At 36.2% G+C, this 21,294-nt stretch overlaps 2 protein-coding genes across 3 annotated transcripts in view; one reads left to right on the top strand and one right to left on the bottom strand.

The window, feature by feature from the left end:
- LOC124168790 (cytoplasmic phosphatidylinositol transfer protein 1) overlaps positions 1 to 4,969 on the bottom strand; it is a 34,368-nt gene extending 29,399 nt beyond the window's left edge. For both annotated transcript variants that reach the window (XR_006866986.1, XM_046547100.1), the window contains exons 1-5: positions 4,813 to 4,969; positions 4,584 to 4,732; positions 1,455 to 1,543; positions 1,237 to 1,244; positions 246 to 317 (exon numbers count right to left, since the gene is read on the bottom strand). Coding sequence is in view for 1 of the 2 variants with exons in the window: in XM_046547100.1 (XP_046403056.1) it covers positions 246 to 317; positions 1,237 to 1,244; positions 1,455 to 1,543; positions 4,584 to 4,732; positions 4,813 to 4,863 (369 nt within the window). In the remaining variant the exon portion in view is untranslated. The remainder of the gene's footprint in view (positions 1 to 245; positions 318 to 1,236; positions 1,245 to 1,454; positions 1,544 to 4,583; positions 4,733 to 4,812) is intronic.
- An 89-nt stretch (positions 4,970 to 5,058) lies between these two features.
- LOC124168792 (probable low affinity copper uptake protein 2) lies at positions 5,059 to 17,049 on the top strand. The gene is made up of 5 exons (XM_046547101.1): positions 5,059 to 5,272; positions 5,424 to 5,668; positions 6,025 to 6,196; positions 7,869 to 8,152; positions 13,893 to 17,049. The coding sequence occupies exons 2-5, from the start codon at positions 5,593 to 5,595 to the stop codon at positions 14,060 to 14,062; spliced, it is 702 nt and encodes a 233-aa protein (XP_046403057.1). The 5' UTR covers positions 5,059 to 5,272; positions 5,424 to 5,592; the 3' UTR covers positions 14,063 to 17,049.
- Positions 17,050 to 21,294: the final 4,245 nt, after the last annotated feature.

Genomic DNA, 21,294 nt, shown 5'->3' with positions numbered 1-21,294 from the left:
GTAGGCTAGTTAGGAAGATAACATGCTCTTTCCAATCAAAATGACAATAGCCAGAGAACCATAAATTTGACCTCTTTTCTCTCATCAGAATGTTTCCCAAGTAAAAAGTTTTCAAACTTCAGTCCTATGAAAACCTCTTATCAGGGTTCTACTGTACTTCAAATTCCTCCACCTCACAATAATCACTGATTAATAGTACATAAATATCTATGAACTACATAAGTATTTAAAGAGAAAAGACTTACATTATCTGAAGACCCATTGTTGTCCTCATACTTTGTTCGAATAGATATATGAAATTTTGGGATGAAGGAACACTAAAAGAGATAAGACGATTCTGTTACATCTGAACAACGAAAAATGGGTATGCACTGATACTTCTTTTTTAAATAGGTATGGCCGAAAGACCTATTCATAGTAAAATACTGACTTAATGACATTACTTCTCTATTGTGCAAACATGGAACAAAGGTCTTAAATTTATCTGTCGAGACTATATTTTCCATCACTTACTTCAATTACTGGCACATGTTTCACAAAAAGTAGATAAAATCGAGTAAAACATTATGCAAAAACTTCACACTAATATGATTTAATTTAGACAAAAATCTGAGATCTCTTCTCAAAAAATTATTTCAATTATTTCTGATGACACGGTTGATAGGGTATTCACATAGGTCACTGATAATTAACACCTCTAATATTATTTAAGTCAAGATAAGGAGGGAAATAAGCATAGAAAACTTACAGAGAGAATGGAATGGTGAAGAAAACTTAATGGCAATAGATTACAAACGTAGCATAAATAGCAAGAGGTCAATAGTTTAAAACCTGATTCATAGGACATGGTACTATTTATGAAGCATTTCCACTCATTAACCTCAGAAGTTCAAATAAAGACTATACCCTCATAACCAGGGCCTCAGGCTGGAGAGCAAAAAGACTAAATGCTCCACCAACTCACCACTTTTCCAACTACGTAACCTTAATTTATATACATAACAGCACAATCTATTTGATGGGCCAAAAATATAATATGAATGACAAGAATACTCTTTAGCCTAAAAACTTCAAGAAAAATATACAAAAAGCTAGATTAAATAATGCAAAAATTTTGCCACCATAAATATGTATTTGAAAAAGTTAGCTTTCCACTAAACTTCATATGAAACAAAAACATATCATGTTCTAGCCTAAAATATTTTGTACAATATATATTTTCAAGGCAATACTCACAGTGTATTCTACAGGTGGTCATTAAAGCACATAGCATCCACGGGAATGAAAAGAGAAAAATCAAACAACAAATCTTAGAGATGAAGAGGTCAAATACTCACTGCAATGGGTCATTTAAATTCAACTATAACTTCCTAAAATTATGCTAACCAGATTTATGATAAAAGGCACTGATGATACTACATAAAAAAGGCAAAGAAATATGACAAGTCAACTACCTGTGATTGTGAATGGATAATAATTCCAAGCTTTTTCAGTCACATAAAAGAGTTTTGGTATTAAGCTCTGCAACCAGTATGGAAGACGACTGAAATAAAATAAGAAAGGGTATTACAAAAATTAATTTTCATATCAGATACCATATTATCTCACGTGCTAGGTGCACTTATCGATACCTCCACTGCAAAAATGCTCAACAATCGCCTTGAATCAAATCCGCTCATCTAGTAGCCCAAAAATACGAATTCGCTCAGCTGGCAGTGTTCGGAGCATAAACGCTCACCTCCAAGCTTGGAGAATAGGAGATGAGCGTTTATGCTCCGGACACTGCCAGCTCAGCAGATTCATATTGCTGGGCTACTAGATGAGCGGATTTGTTTCGGTGGGCGATTGTTGAGTTTTTTACAGAGGAGGTATTGTTATATTTCACTTTTAAGCAATGAAAAATAGGGTGCACATCATATGTGAGAAAGCATGGGTCACTTGAGCATTTCCATTTTTGATGGTAGCCCTAGGAAGGACAAACAAAGGTGATGCAATCAAAAAGCAATTGCCTCGTTACTTTGATCTTTCCCTGTCGGTTGTGACACCTGTACGTGAGCACACCCACCAATGTATCAGCATAAAATTTATCCCATGTATATGGTGTACAAGCGAGTATATGAGGTTGCTAAGTTAGTAAATTGGCACATGAACATTTCAAATGAAATGGTAAAGGCATATTCGTAGATTCTTGGAAAACAGTGGAAAATACTTGCGTTCTCTACAACACATAGTACTAGGGAGTGTTAACTCCCCCTCCAGGTACAACTCCCCTTTTGAGTATGACTTGCTCTTAGATTCCCTACACCACATAGTACCGAGGCATCCCAGAAGAACACACATAATGGAATGCCTCATATCTTAATATAAAAAATACAATCTATTTAACTATCTTTGTGGCCAATCAAATCCCAAAAGGTTTTTGGCCTCTTCAACAACTGCTTGCTATCTGTCTCAGTCCTGCATCAGGTCCGGTATTACTGTAGAAAATACAATGCTTCTTTTTAAACTAATTCTACTAGTTGGGAAATAATTAGGGCTGATGTTATAGGTTTAGAGAAGGGATACCCAACCTACCGTCCCAGGGCTTTACGACTTCTGAAAAGCTGATTAGTGTGACTCACATTCAAATGTTCCCAAGCGAGTACAAATGGCTTGGAAGCATATGTATCATGACCCAAAAGATTTATGGAGAAGTGGGGCACAGAGGAGAGGTGAATGGAGGCATGCTGCTCGTAGAGCAAGTAACGCTCAAAAGGAGAGTAGTACCTGGAGCTGTCACTCCTTAAATGTGACTCGTGAGTTGCTCGGCTCTTTCTGCAGAGTTGCACACATGTGCTGACTCACTGGCACAAGCCCATCACTAGTCAGGGTCAGTGGTGCAGCGAGGGGGGGATTTTGGGGGATAAAACCCCAACAAGAGCTCCCAGAAATTTTTAAGTTAAATCTATTTTACTTAATTGGATTAAAATTGCTTTTAGAATAGTGTGAGGATTAATAAAATATCCCTCAGAAGGCCGTAAAAATCACCATTCTGAACCATTTATCTTAATTTTTTTCCGGCGGAAGGCCTCCGCACCTCCTGCTTACCCTGGCGGGTATGAAATACCCCCAATCCCCCAGTATTAGTAGCGCCTGAAACCCCCCTAGCCTTAATTCCTGGCTGCGCCCCTGGTCAGGGTTGAATGTATGTTGAAGTGATGTACATATTGTATTTGAGAAAAGTCATGATTTTTTAGAAAGGGCATAATGCAACAATATGACTTTAAATTAAGTTAGGAATATAAAAATAAATCTCCGTAGAAATTCCTGAGGACTATATGCTGAAAGATGTAGTTTGGGCTACCTTGGGTTATTATTTGTCTAAAAGCATTCTATAGGTCTCTATATTTTTGTTTTATTTTTTTCTAATTTTTAAGGCCTCTTTACATAAACAGTAAAAATGTTAAAGATGTTAAATGTAAGTTTCAGAACTGGGTTGTAACTGATGGAATTCATCCATCATGGTGATAAAAAAGCACTGCTATATTCCTTTAATATCTTTCAGAACTTTATACTGCAGAAGTTCATTTCATATGCTTTTTTAACATTCAACATCATTAGAAAAGAGCTTAGTATGAAACTTAATAGTCCATGTCTATGATGACTTAGTCTTCTTCTGGGATACCCTATACATTAATATAAAAAATACAATACTTTATCTTACACTAATTTACAGGAACTAATTATATACTTAGAGCTGATGTTTTTGGTCAAGAGGAGGGGTATCCAACCTATTATAGGTGGGGCTTATGTGTTCGGTAAAGCTGATATTGGGGCTCGTATTCAGATGTTCCCAGGCGAATACAAATGGATTGGGAGCATATGCAGAGCATGGTTCACATGATTTATGGAATAATGATGTGAGGTTCTTGAGTAGAAAAAGGCAGGACACCGTCAGCATTGTGCATATGAAGTTCCATTCCCATGAAAAAAAAGGTTGACGAAGGTCAGACTGTTTGGGCGTTTTTAGGCTTACTGTATGAGATGAATTAGTAGCAAATAGCCCAAATCCCTTCCTTAGGACTCCATTTTTTTCTTATCGTTAAGACCCCTTTACATATAATCTTGGTAGTTGTTGTTTACCCTAAGACAGGATTACCACAAACACTATACCAATACTTTATTCGTCACCAGGAATCTGAATCTATAGTTTTTCATTAAAAAGGGGCAAATATAGTACAAACCATGTCACTCCATCTGCATAAACAGAAAACTTGATGAAAATCAGACAGCATGGAAACCTGGTATGGACTAGAAATCCTGCGGCAATGCTTAATGTTAAAGTAAAATAATGATAAGTATAGGCCAATTTGAAATGACGATTTAAGAGAAGAGTACAACTGAATAACAATTAATCCAGTATGGTTGTGGCTACCATGGCACATCCAAACGGAGAGCTTTAAGTAAATGTATAGGGAAAATATCGACGATAAATGCTTGAAATAACAGCAAACTATCGTGTTTTACGCCATTCAACATATATACGTATAAATGAGCCATTCAAAGTGACAGAATAAAAACGAACACATGAATTGAGTAATCACCTTGACAGATGAACCCTCTTCTCTGTATACTGGCCTTTCCCATGCTCAGGATCTTCACATGCACAGTTTTCCACTACTTCCACCCCTTCACCCGAATCTGATTGCTCATGGCTATGACGGGCTATCATGTAAAGCTGCCCAATTTTGTACTAGAAATATAAAAATATTGGCAATTTTCACTCATGCTGAGGAGTCCAACAAACAGCATTCGAATTTCTACACAACTAACCTCTTCCACTGTAAGTGGCATGCATATTCGGTACTCTTTGTTGAGAACCATGTTAAATAATGTCGAACTTCAGTCAATTACACCCCATGAAAGGCGAATTCAAACTTGAAACAACAGAACTGACACAATTGCAGAAGCCATGTGTTCGGGCAACCGATTGTCAACTATTGGAATTCAAACAAGTAGATGAAAATCGGAATGTGGAGTGGGGTGGGGTACTTACCAGCTGATTGCGATAGTAACAAGAATTTTCATTGGCTGCAATCGGTTAATTTGATGATTTATTGCTGGCGTAACAACATTTGACTGTCTTTAAATTATCGTGTTTCTCTTGGATAAGTATAATGATATAATTTTCAAGAGGTAGCCATCCTATCGTCACATGAGTTGCAAACCTCTCCATTGTTTTGAATTTATCGGACATAGCAGCTTCCGCAGAGAATGGGTCAATTGATGTTTGGTATGTTTTGTTTAGTTTGACTTCATGAATTTCTCCGATGTTGTCAATTCATCCCGGTAGACATCATTATATTTCTCAATAAAACTACTTCGGAATGAAGTACGAGGTTGGTCATTCCATCAACTCAGCTGATAATTGTTTTCGTTTGCAGAGCCAAAATAAAGATAGCCGAGGTTGTTGACTCATTCGGATAGCGGATGAGCTATCACTGTCAACAGCTTAGTTAGACTCTTGGATGAGCTAAAGACGGGTAGATGGCATCTGAATGAATTACTACCTGAAGATATTATTGATTTATTTAGTGCTCAGTTGACAGACAGATGGAACAATCATTTTGGATCGGGACTCGTATAAAGAACTTCTTAATTGAAGGATATGACATTACATCAGTATGGGGTAAGTCATTTAGCAGCGTTGTTTACCTTTATCTCCCAAGTAATTAAATGTTTTTATGCCATCACGATGATATTTAAACATTTCTGCGAGCTTGTTACGACACAAAGCATGTTATAGTGTAATTGCATCACTTTTCGGCACCTGGGTATGACATGTATCTGGCAGGTTTTACTGCTGAAGCAAAATTACTGGAGTGGGTACATCATTAGTGAAAAAAATTTTATATGCTTGTAATTTTTCCTGAATTTGGCAGGCAGGCAGGATGTCCTGGATGGATTTTTTAAACTAAAGTTTTGTATGAAGTTGCTATCGTTATGTTATATTTTACCAATGTTTCAACAATTACTTTATTCTAGGGCTCCTGGCCACTTGTATTGGGGCATCTTCTCTCGCTGTCCTCTACGAAGGAGGCAGAATGTATAAGTTATATTGCAAGTCTCATGTGTACACCACTACTCAGGAAGTCAGCGACTCCAATGCTGACACTGCTACACTAATGACTTCAACCTCAGAAACTGCTGGCAACAGGTTTGACCATATTATTCCATTAGATATGTCACTTTCATGAGTGTATTCCTATGATGAGTAGCTACATTTTAAGTGTAGTACTTGTTTTATATTGCTTTAAAGGCAGATTTAAGAGAATCTTACCTTGGAAATTAATAGCTTATAAAAGTTTAGCAATTGTAGCGTGTGCAGAACTGGGTTGAGCTTTGACGGCCTCAAAACTGTAAAAAGGAAAGGAAAATACTCAAATGGCCACATGATTCTCTCACGGCTAATCCACCTTGCAAGTGAAAATTGTCGCTGTGTTGGTGTGCGGGAAGGGGGAGAAAGTCACCGCAGAATACAAACCCAAGCCTCTCAACCGGAAAGCCCAAATCACACACACATTCACTCACAGTAAACAAACAAAACAAGATCCTTTGTGAGGGCTGTAGGGACCTCCACGAAGGATTCTTGTTCCACAAAAAACCGGGAATCTTCACAGGATAGCCCTGCTAGGGATAACCAGTGATTTTCAGAAACAAAGTTTTTATCTATCACGTCCTCTTTTTAAGTTATAGCATACCCTCTTTTTTATACATCACAAAAAATTGCAAATGAAGGAATGTAATACAAAAAATTTGTGGGTTATTTATAAAACGGTTTGGTTACCGATGCTCGTGAATTGAAAAAATTATTAAAACATGTGTATGCAGCCCGCACAACAATGAAGCTTCTCCAGAAAGCAAAAGTCAGTTTACGCATCGCATGGTTTTAAAACAAATTTTAGCAAAAAATAAAACCATAAATAAAACTTTCACGGACCTCTAGCAATTGTTTATTCCAGTATTATAATGGCTCCATTCTCTTTTATAATTTTGGTGACACAAGTTATCAGTAACATATGAAGAGGCTGAACTCCGGCTTCCGCCAAAGGCACCATAAAGGAGGGGTAGAGGAGCCAAAATTGAACCTATTAGTGTTAGAGAGTGGCTACCATCTAGTGTTACTTGGCCACCTAGTAGCCTTGGTATACCTCTTCAAGTCATCTCTGTGAGAACAACGGCAGTTTTCATAGTCATAGCTCAAGCCTAAATAATGCAATCATTTTTTCTATCCCTTTGGAGGGACAGCTCCAGCGATGGCAGAAAAAATTACTATTTCTCACGATCATTTTCCACGATGGCTTGTGGGATGGAAATTCCATCCCTTTTTCAGTTGCTGAAACCATCGCTGGCACCGTCCTTCAGCCAATCAGAAATGCACTGCAGCATACATTGATTGTAAAGCCACACTTGGCATTTAATTGACTGTTGCAAGTATGGAAAGTTACAGAAAAAGCGATTGAAAAAGGAACAGTGGGAATGACTGTGATTTAGAAAATGATGGATTGAGCAATCACTCTTTTGGTTCCTGAAACACGATTGCTGGAGCTAATGCTCTGATGAACGGAAAAAGTGATTGTGTGATTCAGGCTATAGATAAGTATGGAAGAGGGTGGAGGATAATAGGTTTTATGGGTAGAATAGAAAGCTGAAAGGGAATAGACCTTATTTTGAACAATTGAGGGTAGTTGAATATATGGTAATGAATTGCATGGGATGATAAGTAAAATTCTTCATGTTAACCTACTGTTATCAGTGTTATACTTTAATAAAAACAAATAGAACTGCCCAATTCATTAATCATAGAAATTCTGATTTTTTATTTGTAGGAGAAGTACGTTCGAGAGACTGTGCCATGCTGCAAAATATGGAGTTGTTTGCATGCAGAATGAGTTGATTGGATACCTTCTAATGCTGTCGGTGATGAGGTATAATATCGCCATCGCTCTTGCTGTGTGGCTTGGTGCTGGAATTGGCTACTTCATTTTTGCAGCCAACATCAGTAGTACTCTCTCAGCTGGCACCAATAAAAAAGGCTGTGGGGGAAGGAGCGGGAGTCTATCGCCACCTCAAGAATGTGACTCTGCCACGGATAAGCTCACCGAAGTCAATGGTAAGAAACTTAATAGGTTTTAAAGGTCATTTAGTGATGAAACGGAATAAGCTTTTTGAGTTCCCCCCAATACTGCCCAAATCAGTTGATTAGATAAAAGTAGATATAAAAAACTAACAGTGAATATTAAGTTGCATTTCATCATGCAACTATCAATATTCCCCTGGTGATTTGGTTTCTGAATGTGATCCTAACAGTCATGAACTATTTAAGGCATAACTTGAAAATATTTCAGTGTCATTAAAACTTGGATATGGCAGGCTTTTTGTGCTGTGTGAAGGGACTTTTTGCACTTTTAGGGGCTTCAGTTCCCCCAAAGCAATTTTCCCTCTGGGACATTACCCGTGATACTTCTGTTAAGGAGATCCAAGGGCATCCATTCTCTGAGATCCCATTTTTTATATAGTTATTTTTAAACTATCCTACCAATTAATCTCCTGTCAGGTGCAATGGATCGGACAGGCATAGCTCAAATTCTTTTTCATTTCTCTGCACCGCTCAACGGCATAGACCCTTGGTGCTTATAGTAGCTATTTATTTTGGCGTGCTCTATGCTGCCTTTCACTTTTTGCGTTTATTCTGACAGATCAGTGGTGGATTATTCAGCATAATTAAGCAAAATAATGGCACAGTAAAGCAAAATAAAAGCATTATTAGATAAGTAAGATACAGTAGATTCCGGTTAATTGGGACAAATCGGGACTTGTGCACTTTGCCCCAATTAAGCGGCTGCCCCAATTAGGCGAACTCTCATGTATATGGGCATAAACAAACGTTGAAATGATGGAAAGAAGACTAAAGAGTGTTTATAATGCAACATAAGTTTATTAAACTATTAATTTTATTAATAAATCAGCGAGTTTAGTTTATTGTCATTTTGAAGAATTATAATAATTAAGTTAAAAATATTTTACGCAGCCTCGGGCGACGCTGAATGAATGTCTTTTACTTAGTCCTATTAAAGAAAAGCCCTATCCTCTTGCGGATAGCATAACAACAAGAGCTTTCAAAATAGGGCAATAATAGGAACATTTGTGAAAAATAAGAGTAAATCAAAGGAGGAATATATAAAAAAGTACATAGTATTCTGAAAACAAAAAATTTTAATTTTGTCGCGAGTATATAGTCTATGTCGCCGACTCATGGCTCAATAAAGCGGCATGCTGTCCCAATTAAGCGGAGAATACTCTGGGATATTCCTCTATTGGGTTCTGTTCTTCAAGATCTGCCCCAATCAAGCGGCTGCCCCAAGTAACCGGTGGACCCATTAAACGGAATCTACTGTACTAAAATAAAAAGCACTTATCTTATAGAACACATATGCTAAAATGTATTTCATATAGTAATAGTTAATAGCCTAAAGAGCACGTTAAGTACCACCTTGCTGGATCGATCCGGGGCCGTGATAAAACAAAGAAATTTAACTATCATGGCTATATTTATCCAATTTTTATTGAAAAATACAAGTTAAACCGAAGAAATTCTGGTAAAATAAACTTAATTTAAAAGTTTTTTTTTTTTTAGAATTTCAAAACTGAAATTGAAAAAAAAAAAATCAAGGCATTTAATTTAAGTTATATCTTTCTTAAGTCAAAACTTGCTGTTGCCGACAAACTTAGCATAGTATTGTTCAAAACATACGTACAAATAATGAAATACCACATAACACAAAAACAATTTTTAGTTTGAGTACACTCACTAAAACAGTTATAATGCTGTTAAGAACGTGTTATAATTCATTTAAAATCATTTTTCATTCCATGCGGCGTTACCCCGCATGAGAGAAATGCAGCATGTGCACCAAAGTTTAGTGTGGCGTCTTTCCCTTTCTCTACAGATGAGCACCTCGTGGCTGTACGGTCTACAGGGCCAATATGTCGTAACTAGACTGAAAACTTTCCGAAGAGAACATGCTGTTGCTACAAACCTCAAAAAATCATAATTTAGCAGTAGTTTAATGTCCGATACAAATTTAGTACAAGGCAAAAAAAATTTTGAAGGTAAAATAGCAGACTTATTTCAGTGCTTAAGCTTTAAAAAGTATAAAACCAACGAAAAACAAACGGGACATCCTCACTTATTCTCTGACATCTACTCCATCTCTCCCGTGGGCATTTTCCTGCAATCTGTCAGGAAACACACAAACTCAGGGGGGTGTGCAGTCTATCCCGTATGCGACGTCTCTCACTGAATCACCCTATTGTATTTAAATGATCTTATTGTTTGTATTGCCTTTGATGAATTAAAGCCTACCACATCTACGAGCACATGTCGTTCAGTATTTGGTTTTTGTTCATTAATTGGACATCCTTTCCATCTCCAATCATCCTAGTTGCAGAGTAAGGTCTCTTTATTATTCTAGGCAATAACCATGTGATAGACACCATCATTCCTTGGCAGAGAGCAAGTGAAAACTTTTCCTCTTGCTGATATCATTATCATTACATGCTCAAAGTAACATGATCAGTGTAAGGTGCAGATTAGTGGCTTGTGTGATGTACCACTCATAAATGTCATTACTAAAGAGGATTGTTAAATTTTTCTTTGAAAGAAGAACATTTAGCTGTTTTTTTAAGGGATTAAATAAGTATGTACATACTTTTTGTGATTTGTAATAAAATGGATCATATTAAGTTTTCTTTAGTGATGGGTCGATTCCAAAATTTTATCGATTCCGATCCCGATTCCGATTCTGACATTTCGATTCCGATTCTACCGATACCGATTCCATCGATTCTGATGCCATAGGCTCCAAGAAAAATATCACTTAATTCCAGGCAACAAGAAAACTACTTTTTTAAATATTACTCTGTGAAAGAGTCAGTTGACAAAAGAATCTTTCATATCATTGCTATGTAATTAAAATATAATAGCTAAATTTCAAAACAGAACATACCTGAAAAGTGTTATTACATGATAGGTATTACTTTAGAATATTGGCACTCATAATATGTCGACAATATATATACATATATCCAAACTACAAGGGAGAGCCCTGAGTACAGGAATTTTCATAGCTGTAATAAAGATTACATACTACGTATATGAATCATGTAATATTTGGCCCTTTCAAATTCTCAAGCAGAAAATCCAATTATTCTACATGCTCAGCCAAATCTTTTGCAAGTTTTGACTTCTCCATGTTACAGTATTAATGCCTGCAGAAAATTGCCTTTTGCTACACATGTGTGTTATTGGGCAAGTACTTTCCCACCAAAATTGCAAGATTTTGGAGACTTTGGAATTTTTATTAAAAATTATATCAACGATTTGTTGGATCTTGAATCTTAATGGAATTCAAGTGGACGAAGCGAACAACTATAGAACTAAACTTTAGTTTTGTAGAGCCAAAAAAAATGCTATACTTCTCACGTCATTCAATCAACCTTAAAATCTCTTGCTTTTTTAAGTTCAAGAAAGAAACTAAACGCTGTAAATGAATATTACATCGGACGGATGCAGTAATAAAAAAGGCTAAAAGAGCCTTGTGGGGTGAAAACTCCCCCTACCGTGCGACTCTCCTCGGCGAGGGTGGAAAGGGAAAAGGGTATCGCTTGTTGCCTTTCACGGAAACAGTTCATTTTTCTCTCTCTTAAGCATGCTGACTTAATCTCTTCACTTTACTTCAATACCCGAGGCATATTTCTTACGCGCGGGATGGTTCCAAAAAATATCCAATCCTTAGTATTTTCACTCGAGTAATGCGCTAAATGGTCTAGTCGATCTATACGTAATCCTTTTTAACATCCTCAGTTTAGTGTTTTAAGTCAATGAAGACGATTATCCATGCTTTAAATGACGAATTTCAGGACTAATGTTTTAAAAAACTTAAAAATCGGCCCCAGTTACCGAGCCTCAGAGGTCCGCGGCGTGTAGGTCAGCCTTGACGCGCTATTGAAAAATCGTTCTTATTTCCTTCGTCGCAAATTTTTTTTTCAAGATTTCTACTTAGTACTCTTTAAAAATCTCTACTTTATATTGTGGTTCAAATTTTCCGAGTTATATTTTTCGTAAACGAAAGATAATGTCTACTTAATGTCAAATTTCACGTGAAAAACGGGTCGGCCATTTTGCGTTGTAAAACCAGACAGATGAGAGCCAAAATCTTCAAAAGTCATTGAAAGTATAGGCAAAGCACCAGATCAAAGGAATATTGCATTTTTTATTCCACAAAACTCATATCAACGGAAAACCACTTGGACAAATTCAAAGATTTTTTGAGGAAAAACGATATCTCGTGTGGCATTGAAAAATTGGTCATGTTTGGGCCTCTGTATCTCACTAAAGGTTCGCAATTATGTAAAATGGCATATAAATTAATATTTGCTGATGATTTATGAGTATTTACGCTGAGTTTCCAGTCTTTATCCCCAAAAAGGTCATTTTGGACTTTATTCCAGCTTTTTCCGATTTCGGACCAGTTAGCGCGGGGTAGGAAGACGATCGGCCGCCGCGGCTGGCGTAAAGGTATTCGGCGCCTACGTCGACAACAACAATAGTGTATTCGGCAGACTGAAACTACCAGGCCAATGCATTAGAATGACTTATCGGCTTTAAAAACTGCATTATTACACGAGTTTCATGATAGCGCTTCCTGTCGGCAGATTGCTGGACCTACTAGCCTCGAAAGCTCTGTAACCTTAACTACTCGACTCGACATCCGTAATGCTACTCGAAACGCTCGAGTCGAGTACCAACTACTCGATCGACTTGAATTTTCGAGTACTCGCACATCCCAAGAAGATATGTGTTTTGTTATTACGATTACGTGGCGCGAAAATTCAAATGACTGTTGGAAATGCGGTCGTATATTTTGTTGTTTGAAGTACTGCTGGAATCGGAATCGATTTTTCGCCTTGCAAGTACTCGTTTTCGATTCCGGTTCTTGGCCGAGAATCGAGGAATCGAAGAATCGAGGAATCGAACCGACCCATCACTAGTTTTCTTATAATATGTATTTGTCTCATTACAGTAAAACCTCTATTTAGTGAACCTCTTTACATCATAAACCTCAATACTTCATACCACCCCTACGGTCCCGTAAGATTTACATGTAAATTTATAGGCAAACCTCTTTGTAGTGAACCTCTTTATCTCGTAAAACCTCCTCTTATCATACCAAGGAGACACCCCCAAGATGACCTAACTACTTCCGATAATCGTACCGAGACTACTAGAGACCATTAATGCAGCCGTAATTACGTACATGGAATGAAATTTTCAGCTATAAATGTTTCACGCTTATTTTTTTCTTATACACCTTTAATATGCTTAAATTTTCACGTTAACCATTAGTTATGGCCATTTTGTTCCATATGAGAGCATACCTAACAGTAAATTAGAAAAAAAGGATCCAACTATCGTATTAATTTTAAGTGAGTGTTGAATTAAGAGATATCACAATGTATTTTCTCGAATCATGGTAAAAATCATGCAGTAGCGCTCGCTTTCTATTATTATTAAATAATAAACATATGTTCACTTATGCATGCATGTTTGTTTAAACACATAAATACTATGGTTTAAAAGACAGCAGTGCCTTTCATTTCCAAAAGGATATGAAAAAATGGTGCCTATCACTAAAACCTATCTATTGTGAACCTCCATACATCAAACTCCCCAAATTTTGGTCCCATCCATGACAATGTAAAGAGGTTTTACTGTATTTCTATTAAATTTTACGTTCATACTTTTGTTTCTAATTTTGGTCCATGTAATTCCTGATTTCCTTCTTTTACAGTTGGAAATGAAGAAGAAGGAATTTGGACCACAGAAACCAGCCAGTTACCGTTGAGCAATGAAGAAGACCGTGGTTTAAGGGATGTGTATGATCATGTTATTGGTCATGATCAAAATCAAGGTAGCGTTTTGACTGCCACTGCTATTGTCCATAGAGAACCATCTGTTTAAAACTCAAATAGGCATCCAATAAACTTGCACCATTGCACTGAGTACTGTGTAAAGTATAAGAAATATATTCATATAATCATGTGAGGCTTGTGATTCAGTGCCAGTTGTATCAACTGTAGAGCTATGAATCATGAAGTACATATTTAATGAAAACTCATCAAAGTACATATCAGTACGTGTAATGTTTTTAAATGTAAAATGCCTAATATTATTTGTAGATATACATACATTTTATCATGACAGGTTGATGCTTTTCAATAGGCTTTTTTGTTCACAATTTGTTTGAATTTCTAGTTGACTGGTTTAAATCAAATTTGCTACTTTTATGAGGGCTGTATGAATGTATTTTTTTGATTTTACACCAAAGTAAAAAGAGGACTTCAATATCAAATATATTGAAATATTCGGTATTTAAGTACCCTTCCCCTATGGCTACGTGCCTGGCTCTAGAAAGGTTATCAATGACTTCAATCTTGCTCATTTGTAGGTATTACAGTGACTGTCCAAATATAAGTCCTTCATTTGTTCTTGAAAATATACTAGCTGTATAAGGTATGAGGGATGGTATTTTTAAGCATGTTTTCAAATACACCAACATTTATGCATGAATGCATAATTCAAGTGGTATACATATGCACGTGCCCTCCAGATTTTGACTGCGTGCAACTAGCAAAATAAAAATATTCTCTACATTTCCCCATGTATTTGACTAAAAAAATTGAGATTTGTGAGGTCTTTGATTGCCTTAAGAAAAAGCTTACTGGAGAAATGAAGGAAATCATGGAACCATGTACTGTTGTAAAAATAGACTGTCTCCACATTCTTGATTTCAATGTAAATTGGGGAGATGCTTGAAAATATCATTAGCCATTAGTCTTTATCTATGGTGATTAAATCTTGTTAAGTTTGGTGATAAAAAAAGCTGAGAACTGTATTTGGATTCATAAGGTAGTTTATCTTTGATATAAACCTCTAGGAAACAATTCTTTACTCATTGTAATACTATAATCATGAATATCGATATTGGATATTTGTTGCTTGTGAGCGGCTAATTTCCAACAGTCTACCTCATGTAGACATAGTTAGGGTTCTCTGGGCTACTTAACTATCAGCTTTAGAATTTGTGAAAAAAGCTATGTTTAGTGAAACAAGAAACTCATTATCTAGGAGAATTAGTTACTTTGATGGCCCAGAAATTAATTGTGGATGTACTCTTTGCTCAAGAAACCATTGATGATTTTTTTTACCAAATTGGTGGTGTAGCAACTGCTGTGATGTGATTAAGCCGGCCAGGTTATTTATGAATTGGCATCATTAATTCACCTTCGATATTTGTGTAATATGATGATATCCTACGGCTAAAAACTAACTTCAGGATACAATTGAGTATTTCATGCTTCTTAAAATGACTATGTTTTTTGGGTATGACCCATTCATTATCATCCATGTATTTCAGTCAGGTGACACTAGTATGTACGATTTGGTGGTGGCTTTTATTGGTCTAACTTGAACTCAATTGCCTTTTGGCTACTGGAAAAGGCAAAGAAAGCTCTAATTGGAATCACTGAAGTTGCTCCAAGGACTTAATGATATGAATGTTGACATTTTCTAACATTATCTTTGCTTATCCAAATTTAAGGCTCTTAAAAAAATTTATTCCTATTGCATAAACACATATATTCTATTGTATCGTTGTACATATTTATTGTATCCTATTTATGTATATATTTTCAAGCTTAGAGCAAGCTCTAATTTCCTGTAATTCCCTTCAGACACTGCCAGCGTTAGTTGCTTGTTATTTTCTGTATTGGATTTAACTTTTTCTAAGCAGGTTTTCCCCATGTACATATGTTGTAGAAATATTTAGACCCTTATCTGCTTGTATCCATATTTATAATTAGGTATCTCACTTTATGTATGGGTATTCTTAAATTTTAATTGACTTCTATTGTTATCTGATTCACATAAGTGGAAAATTTCTTCCATTGAATTTATTCAAATTTTTCCTTTTATGCTATAATTACCGGGATATGCTTTTTAAGGATGCATTTATGATACAGTTGTGTCTGGTTCTTTAATTGTGCAACCAAATGCCTTTCCTAAGTATTAAGTCAATTTAGATCCTGTTGTGGAGATGAAGGATATTTACTCATGAAGCATACCATTAAGATTTTGTGAGGAGAAAAGGATATAAGACTGTCTTTGAGAGATAAGGGCTTTCCTTTAATTGGGAAACTAACTAATCTGTTGATAACTGATGAAGAAACACGTATGAGCTTTAAATGGCTGATGACTTGTTTGATCTGAAACAATACTAATTAATTAGTTTGGAAAGTACAAATGTTTATACAGGTCCATGCATTAGAATACAGCAGTATCTCTAATGCATGCATCTATGCCATCCCAGGTAGGCAATCACAATTTCATCTGGTAATGTCAATTCTATTTCCGCTGTTCTTGTTAAAGAAAAATGAGCTAATTAGTTCATTGTTGCAATTTTTCACTGGTTGCCACATAAGACTTGCTGTTGTAACTGTACTGATAGGTTTTTCTGTTCCTTGACTGTTTTCCATGGGGTACATATTATATCGAAAATTATTCTGTTTTGGATGTTGTGAATGCTCATTTGATACTGTGAGGGTTTTGTAAGATCGAAAAAGGATGTGTTAGAAGTCTTTCAACTGAAAAATTGGACATGTGATTAAATGGAGGATCTGTATAATGCTTTTTTGTGTATACTATTGTAAAATACTTGTATAGCTTATTCAAATGATGTCTTTTGTAAACATTATTTGTCAAAATCAATTTATTATAATTTTCTTGTTTTAACGATTAAGAGGCTTTTATGTTATGCAATGACTAAACATGTTGTACGTGTTATAATTATTCCATTGTCAACCTTTTATACATTTTTATCATATGCTTGAGTCAATGTTAAAATAAATATGGCTCTACACCTAATGGTTTGGCCTATGGAATTAGATAAATGAATTATTTAATATGTGTTGAATATTTAGGTTATGTGTCAAATACTTTATGTTAGGCATCATGAACTTTGAATTTATTACTTTGAGCTTCTCTCCGACTCTTTCTATAATAATGGCATCTGTTGGCATTTCCTGTTTTTAATAATGTGCTAACATATCACATGGCTCTTGGTTTTCTCTCAGCTACTCTGTTGTTGCAACATCTGTTCATGTATTATTTTAATGAAGATTTTGACTAACTGGGCATGGCTAAAATAGGTCATCTTTCACATATTTTTCAATATGGAAATCAATTGGATTTAAATTTTACTGCTTCCATTTTTATATACAATAAACCAATCAAGGAACAAGTAAGATATTCAGAGTTCATCTAGTGTTCAATCCTATTTGTTCAATATATCTAACTTGTTTACCTACTCTCGCATTTAATTTCATTTCTTGCTTATCTTTTTAGCAGGTATTTAATGGCCTTGAATACAAAAATAAGAAATTGATCTACTGAAGGATTTTTGGTATACATTGTTCGCTTTGACCGAAATTCAGTGAAGTTGAAAAATGTTCTGAAATTAATGACCTGTTGTCTGGTCTCTCCTCATTTTGGGGGATGGAGGGGTACCTGACCCCCCTCAAATATCTCCATCATATTCACCTCTGAGTGGACCACCAATCATCGTCAACAGTCGTTAGTTCTAAGATTGATTTGACATATCCAGGGGTGGTCGAGGGTAATTGGGGGCCTTTGGCTGGGGCTCATGATGGGGCTCCTCCGTACCTTTTTTTGGGGATTCGGAGTTCTCCCCCAGAAAATTTTATGACATTGCATGCCCAGAAATGGATTTTGATGCTATTCTGGCTCTTAAAAACTAGATAAAAGTCAATGAAAAATAGCATGTGTTTCGGAAGAGGGGATCGGATTACGGCCTTATCTGGGCCAGGTAAAAGAAATAAATCAAATCAAACATGTTGCGTATGGATGGTGAGAATTCTCATAATTTTTTCCCGAGAGTTCCGGATGGTTGACAAAGATTCTTGTCATTCAATCGTGTCAACTCATACAATTTTTAGCTAACTATAGGTATTTGGTAGTACGTTAACAGTTGTTGCTCATTACTTACTATGAACAGAGGTATCGTAATGTTTGATTGGGTTAAGTTATATTTTAAACATTAGCTTTTTAACCATGTTTAAACCAAAGGCAGTTTGCTCAAATTGACACACATTTTAATTTCAACGTCTCTACCCAGGTGCATCGTTCCCCTGCATGAAAATACCCTAGTACGCAAAGTGTTAAGAAAAGATGGAGAAAGGAGAGAATTTCTCAGCTTATAAAATTTAATAATGTATTATGATTCTATGTAGAATTATATTTCCTTGTTCTATGATATTTAGTGAATTTGATCCTTGAAATTGCTCTGGTAACTCAAAAAACTTGAATATCCTTTTCGAATAACCCTTTATTTATTTATTTCAAAGAAGCATTGGCTTCTCTTTATTCGCCGGACACCTTTATTTTATTTATTTTTTATATGATCCTTTTACTCTGAGTATGTTGTAAATAAAGCAACCAATGAGTATGTTGAATTTTGTAATTCCAAAAAAACAGTGCTTCAATTAGTACGTCCTTGGTCACTTGATCATCTCCTAATCTCAGGCCTGTGGTACCCATTGTGAGAGAACGAATGGCCCCAAATGGTTATCATGATCCAGGAGGTGCTGTCTGGTACCAACCTAAACAGGACAACGTAAAATACTGGGCAGCTTTTTAATCGTGTTATTTGGGTTGCATACTTCCAGGATGCGTTGAACGTGTATTCCTGGAGCATGTCAAAAAAATATTCTTATTCCCAAATGAAATTTGGAACCTATGCATAAATGCACTAGGTCTTCACGCTCGAATATGATACGAAAATACACAATCAAATATTGCCACCATGAAGGACACAGCCAGATGTTCTATGGACCCCTATTGGAGCCATAGATTAATTTTTTCTCAATCTGGCGTGAAATTGCGAGAAAGCAAGGCCGAAATAAAACGGGATATTTTTCCACTCGCCATCATGCATTCTCGTATGCATTCTATAGAATGCTATAGCAATTCACCGCTTCAGATGATGCAATGTTAACTGTGCCTTCGCGCTTACGTCAGATTGTGCAAGTACATCCCGCGAGTAAAACGGACTGAAAAAATAAAATTGATGACCTTGGGCAGAAATTTTCGAGTCTTTGTTTAAATTTCGCGGAGAACGGACACAATTTTTAGGGTGTTCTTTTTATTGCAGATGAGGGTGGCATAACTAATTTTTTATGTAATCATGAAAAGTACTTGCATTCTGGTGATAAATCCGTTTTTTTTCAAAGTTAAAATCGATGTGATAATCTTGTGTAAAAGCAAATCCGAAGTTCACGCAGGCTTAATATTTGATTATTGATCGAATAATTCTCATTACTTAGCGTTCACTTGTCCTATCTGTAAGATAATAAGTGCGTTGTGACGGTTCGGGATAATTAAGTTATGATTTCTGATTCTTTTATTTTGTGGAGTCGGTGACGTCATCAGAAAGCGCTGAAAAGCGAAAGTGGAGGGATTCTGCAAATTGTCCAAGGTCATTTGAAAGGAGCGGAGAGTGACGTCAGTAACTCTCCAAGGCTCATTGTGTGAAGGGAATCTCGATGCCTCGTCGCTTTTTAATGATGTGCCGTCATTATTTTTCAAACACCATCAAAATACTTCGTGAACGAGCCCGCAGATATGCGCAGGCGCTGCATATTCCAATCTAAGAGAAAAATTAATGCTAAGGAGATGTTCGTGCCCATTCCAATGCCGGAAAATTCATTTATAAATAATAAATGACTGCGTCATTAATACAAAAAAATATTTGTCATTTTTCTTGCCATGGGAAAAGATCTCAATTTTTCTCATTGATTAAACAATTGTAGAATCGAGGACCTTGAATACATTAGTTTAATTTTTCATTAACAGGTTCTCACCAAAGGTTAAATTGGAAAGGTAAGGATAGAGTTCACCCCAGACTACGCCACAAACATGTTAATACCAGACCTTCAGGGAAGGGGGTGGGGGGAATTTTTTTCTATTTTTTTTGGGCTATCCTCGCACGTAGATCCTTTCCATTTCAATTTTTATATGGCCATAAGTGGTCGTATACACCAAGGAAGAAGTTCGCAATGAACAAATATATGATTTAGCCGGGATCCGAACCCGGATTTCTCGATTACCGGTCCGTCGAAAAATCTCTACCACCGTCGGGATTTGAACCCGGCCCTACAAGGTGATTTCGGTGCAAATACGGGTGAATTATAAATAATAGCGCAAACATATATTTGCAATACAATTCATTTAGTTACCATAGCCAAGGCTAGTGGCTACCTTCTGGAACCGAGAAATTTGCCACGCTTCTGTCGTTCAAAAAGACTCGCTTTTAGCCTCCCTTGTTTTTGTTATGAGAGACCTTAATCCGATTTATTTTTCTTCCTGTACGCTACTTACATGGCTTCCTTAGTTAGCAGCCGAGATTTATGTATAATACCCGAGGAGTGACATAAGTTCATGGCCTATCATTTTAAACTCTTTCCAAAATCACACAGTGCTGGAAGAAAAGAAAATAAGCCGATAACAAAAAGTCGTGAACGTCATGTTTATGAGGAACGCTTTGCGATCATAATTAATAATAACATTAACAGCAACGATCATATACCATTACGGATAAATCTAACCTCTGAGGAGAACCTTTTTGTGAAACATTGAACTTATGTATTCAAGGTCCTCGATTCTATTATTACTCAATCAATGAAAAAAATTGAGATTTTTTCCCATGGCAAGAGAAATGAGGAGCATTTTTAGTATTTATGAAATTGAGTATATATAGCTGAAATTTCCGGAATTGGAGAAGGCAAGAAAGCCTGGTATTAATTTTTCTCTTAGATTGGAATATGCGGCACCTATGTGTTCGTTCTCTTAGTTTCATTCCCAGAATTATGACGCAGCTTAAAAAATAATGACCAGCACCTTTTGCGATAATGCCTGTGCTTCGATTAACAGTATTCAGGTATTAAGATTTACTGCGTTGTTCATATTTTTCCACGTGCGTTCAAAATGGTATGCATTGATATTTTAGCTTCATAACTTGAGCAACCAATAATTAAAACATGTCGTTGGTAAATTCCTCATATACGAGTCCCGAAACAAGTAATATAGATGGAATGTCGCTCTAGTTATGGAGTTGGCAA

The sequence above is a fragment of the Ischnura elegans genome, chromosome 12, assembly GCF_921293095.1.
Source record: "Ischnura elegans chromosome 12, ioIscEleg1.1, whole genome shotgun sequence".
Lineage (NCBI taxonomy): Eukaryota > Metazoa > Arthropoda > Insecta > Odonata > Coenagrionidae > Ischnura > Ischnura elegans.
The sequence above is the reverse complement of the archived record's forward strand: the minus strand, read 5'-3'. Positions and strand labels throughout refer to the sequence as shown.

Excerpts from the sequence above, each read along its gene's own strand:
- LOC124168792 (XM_046547101.1), top strand. The coding sequence starts at position 5,593 with ATGGAACAATCATTTTGGATCGGGACTCGTATAAAGAACTTCTTAATT. Across the intron at positions 5,669-6,024 it reads TGACATTACATCAGTATGGG|GGCTCCTGGCCACTTGTATT; the intron begins GTAAGTCATTTA and ends ACTTTATTCTAG. Across the intron at positions 6,197-7,868 it reads TCAGAAACTGCTGGCAACAG|GAGAAGTACGTTCGAGAGAC; the intron begins GTTTGACCATAT and ends TTTTATTTGTAG.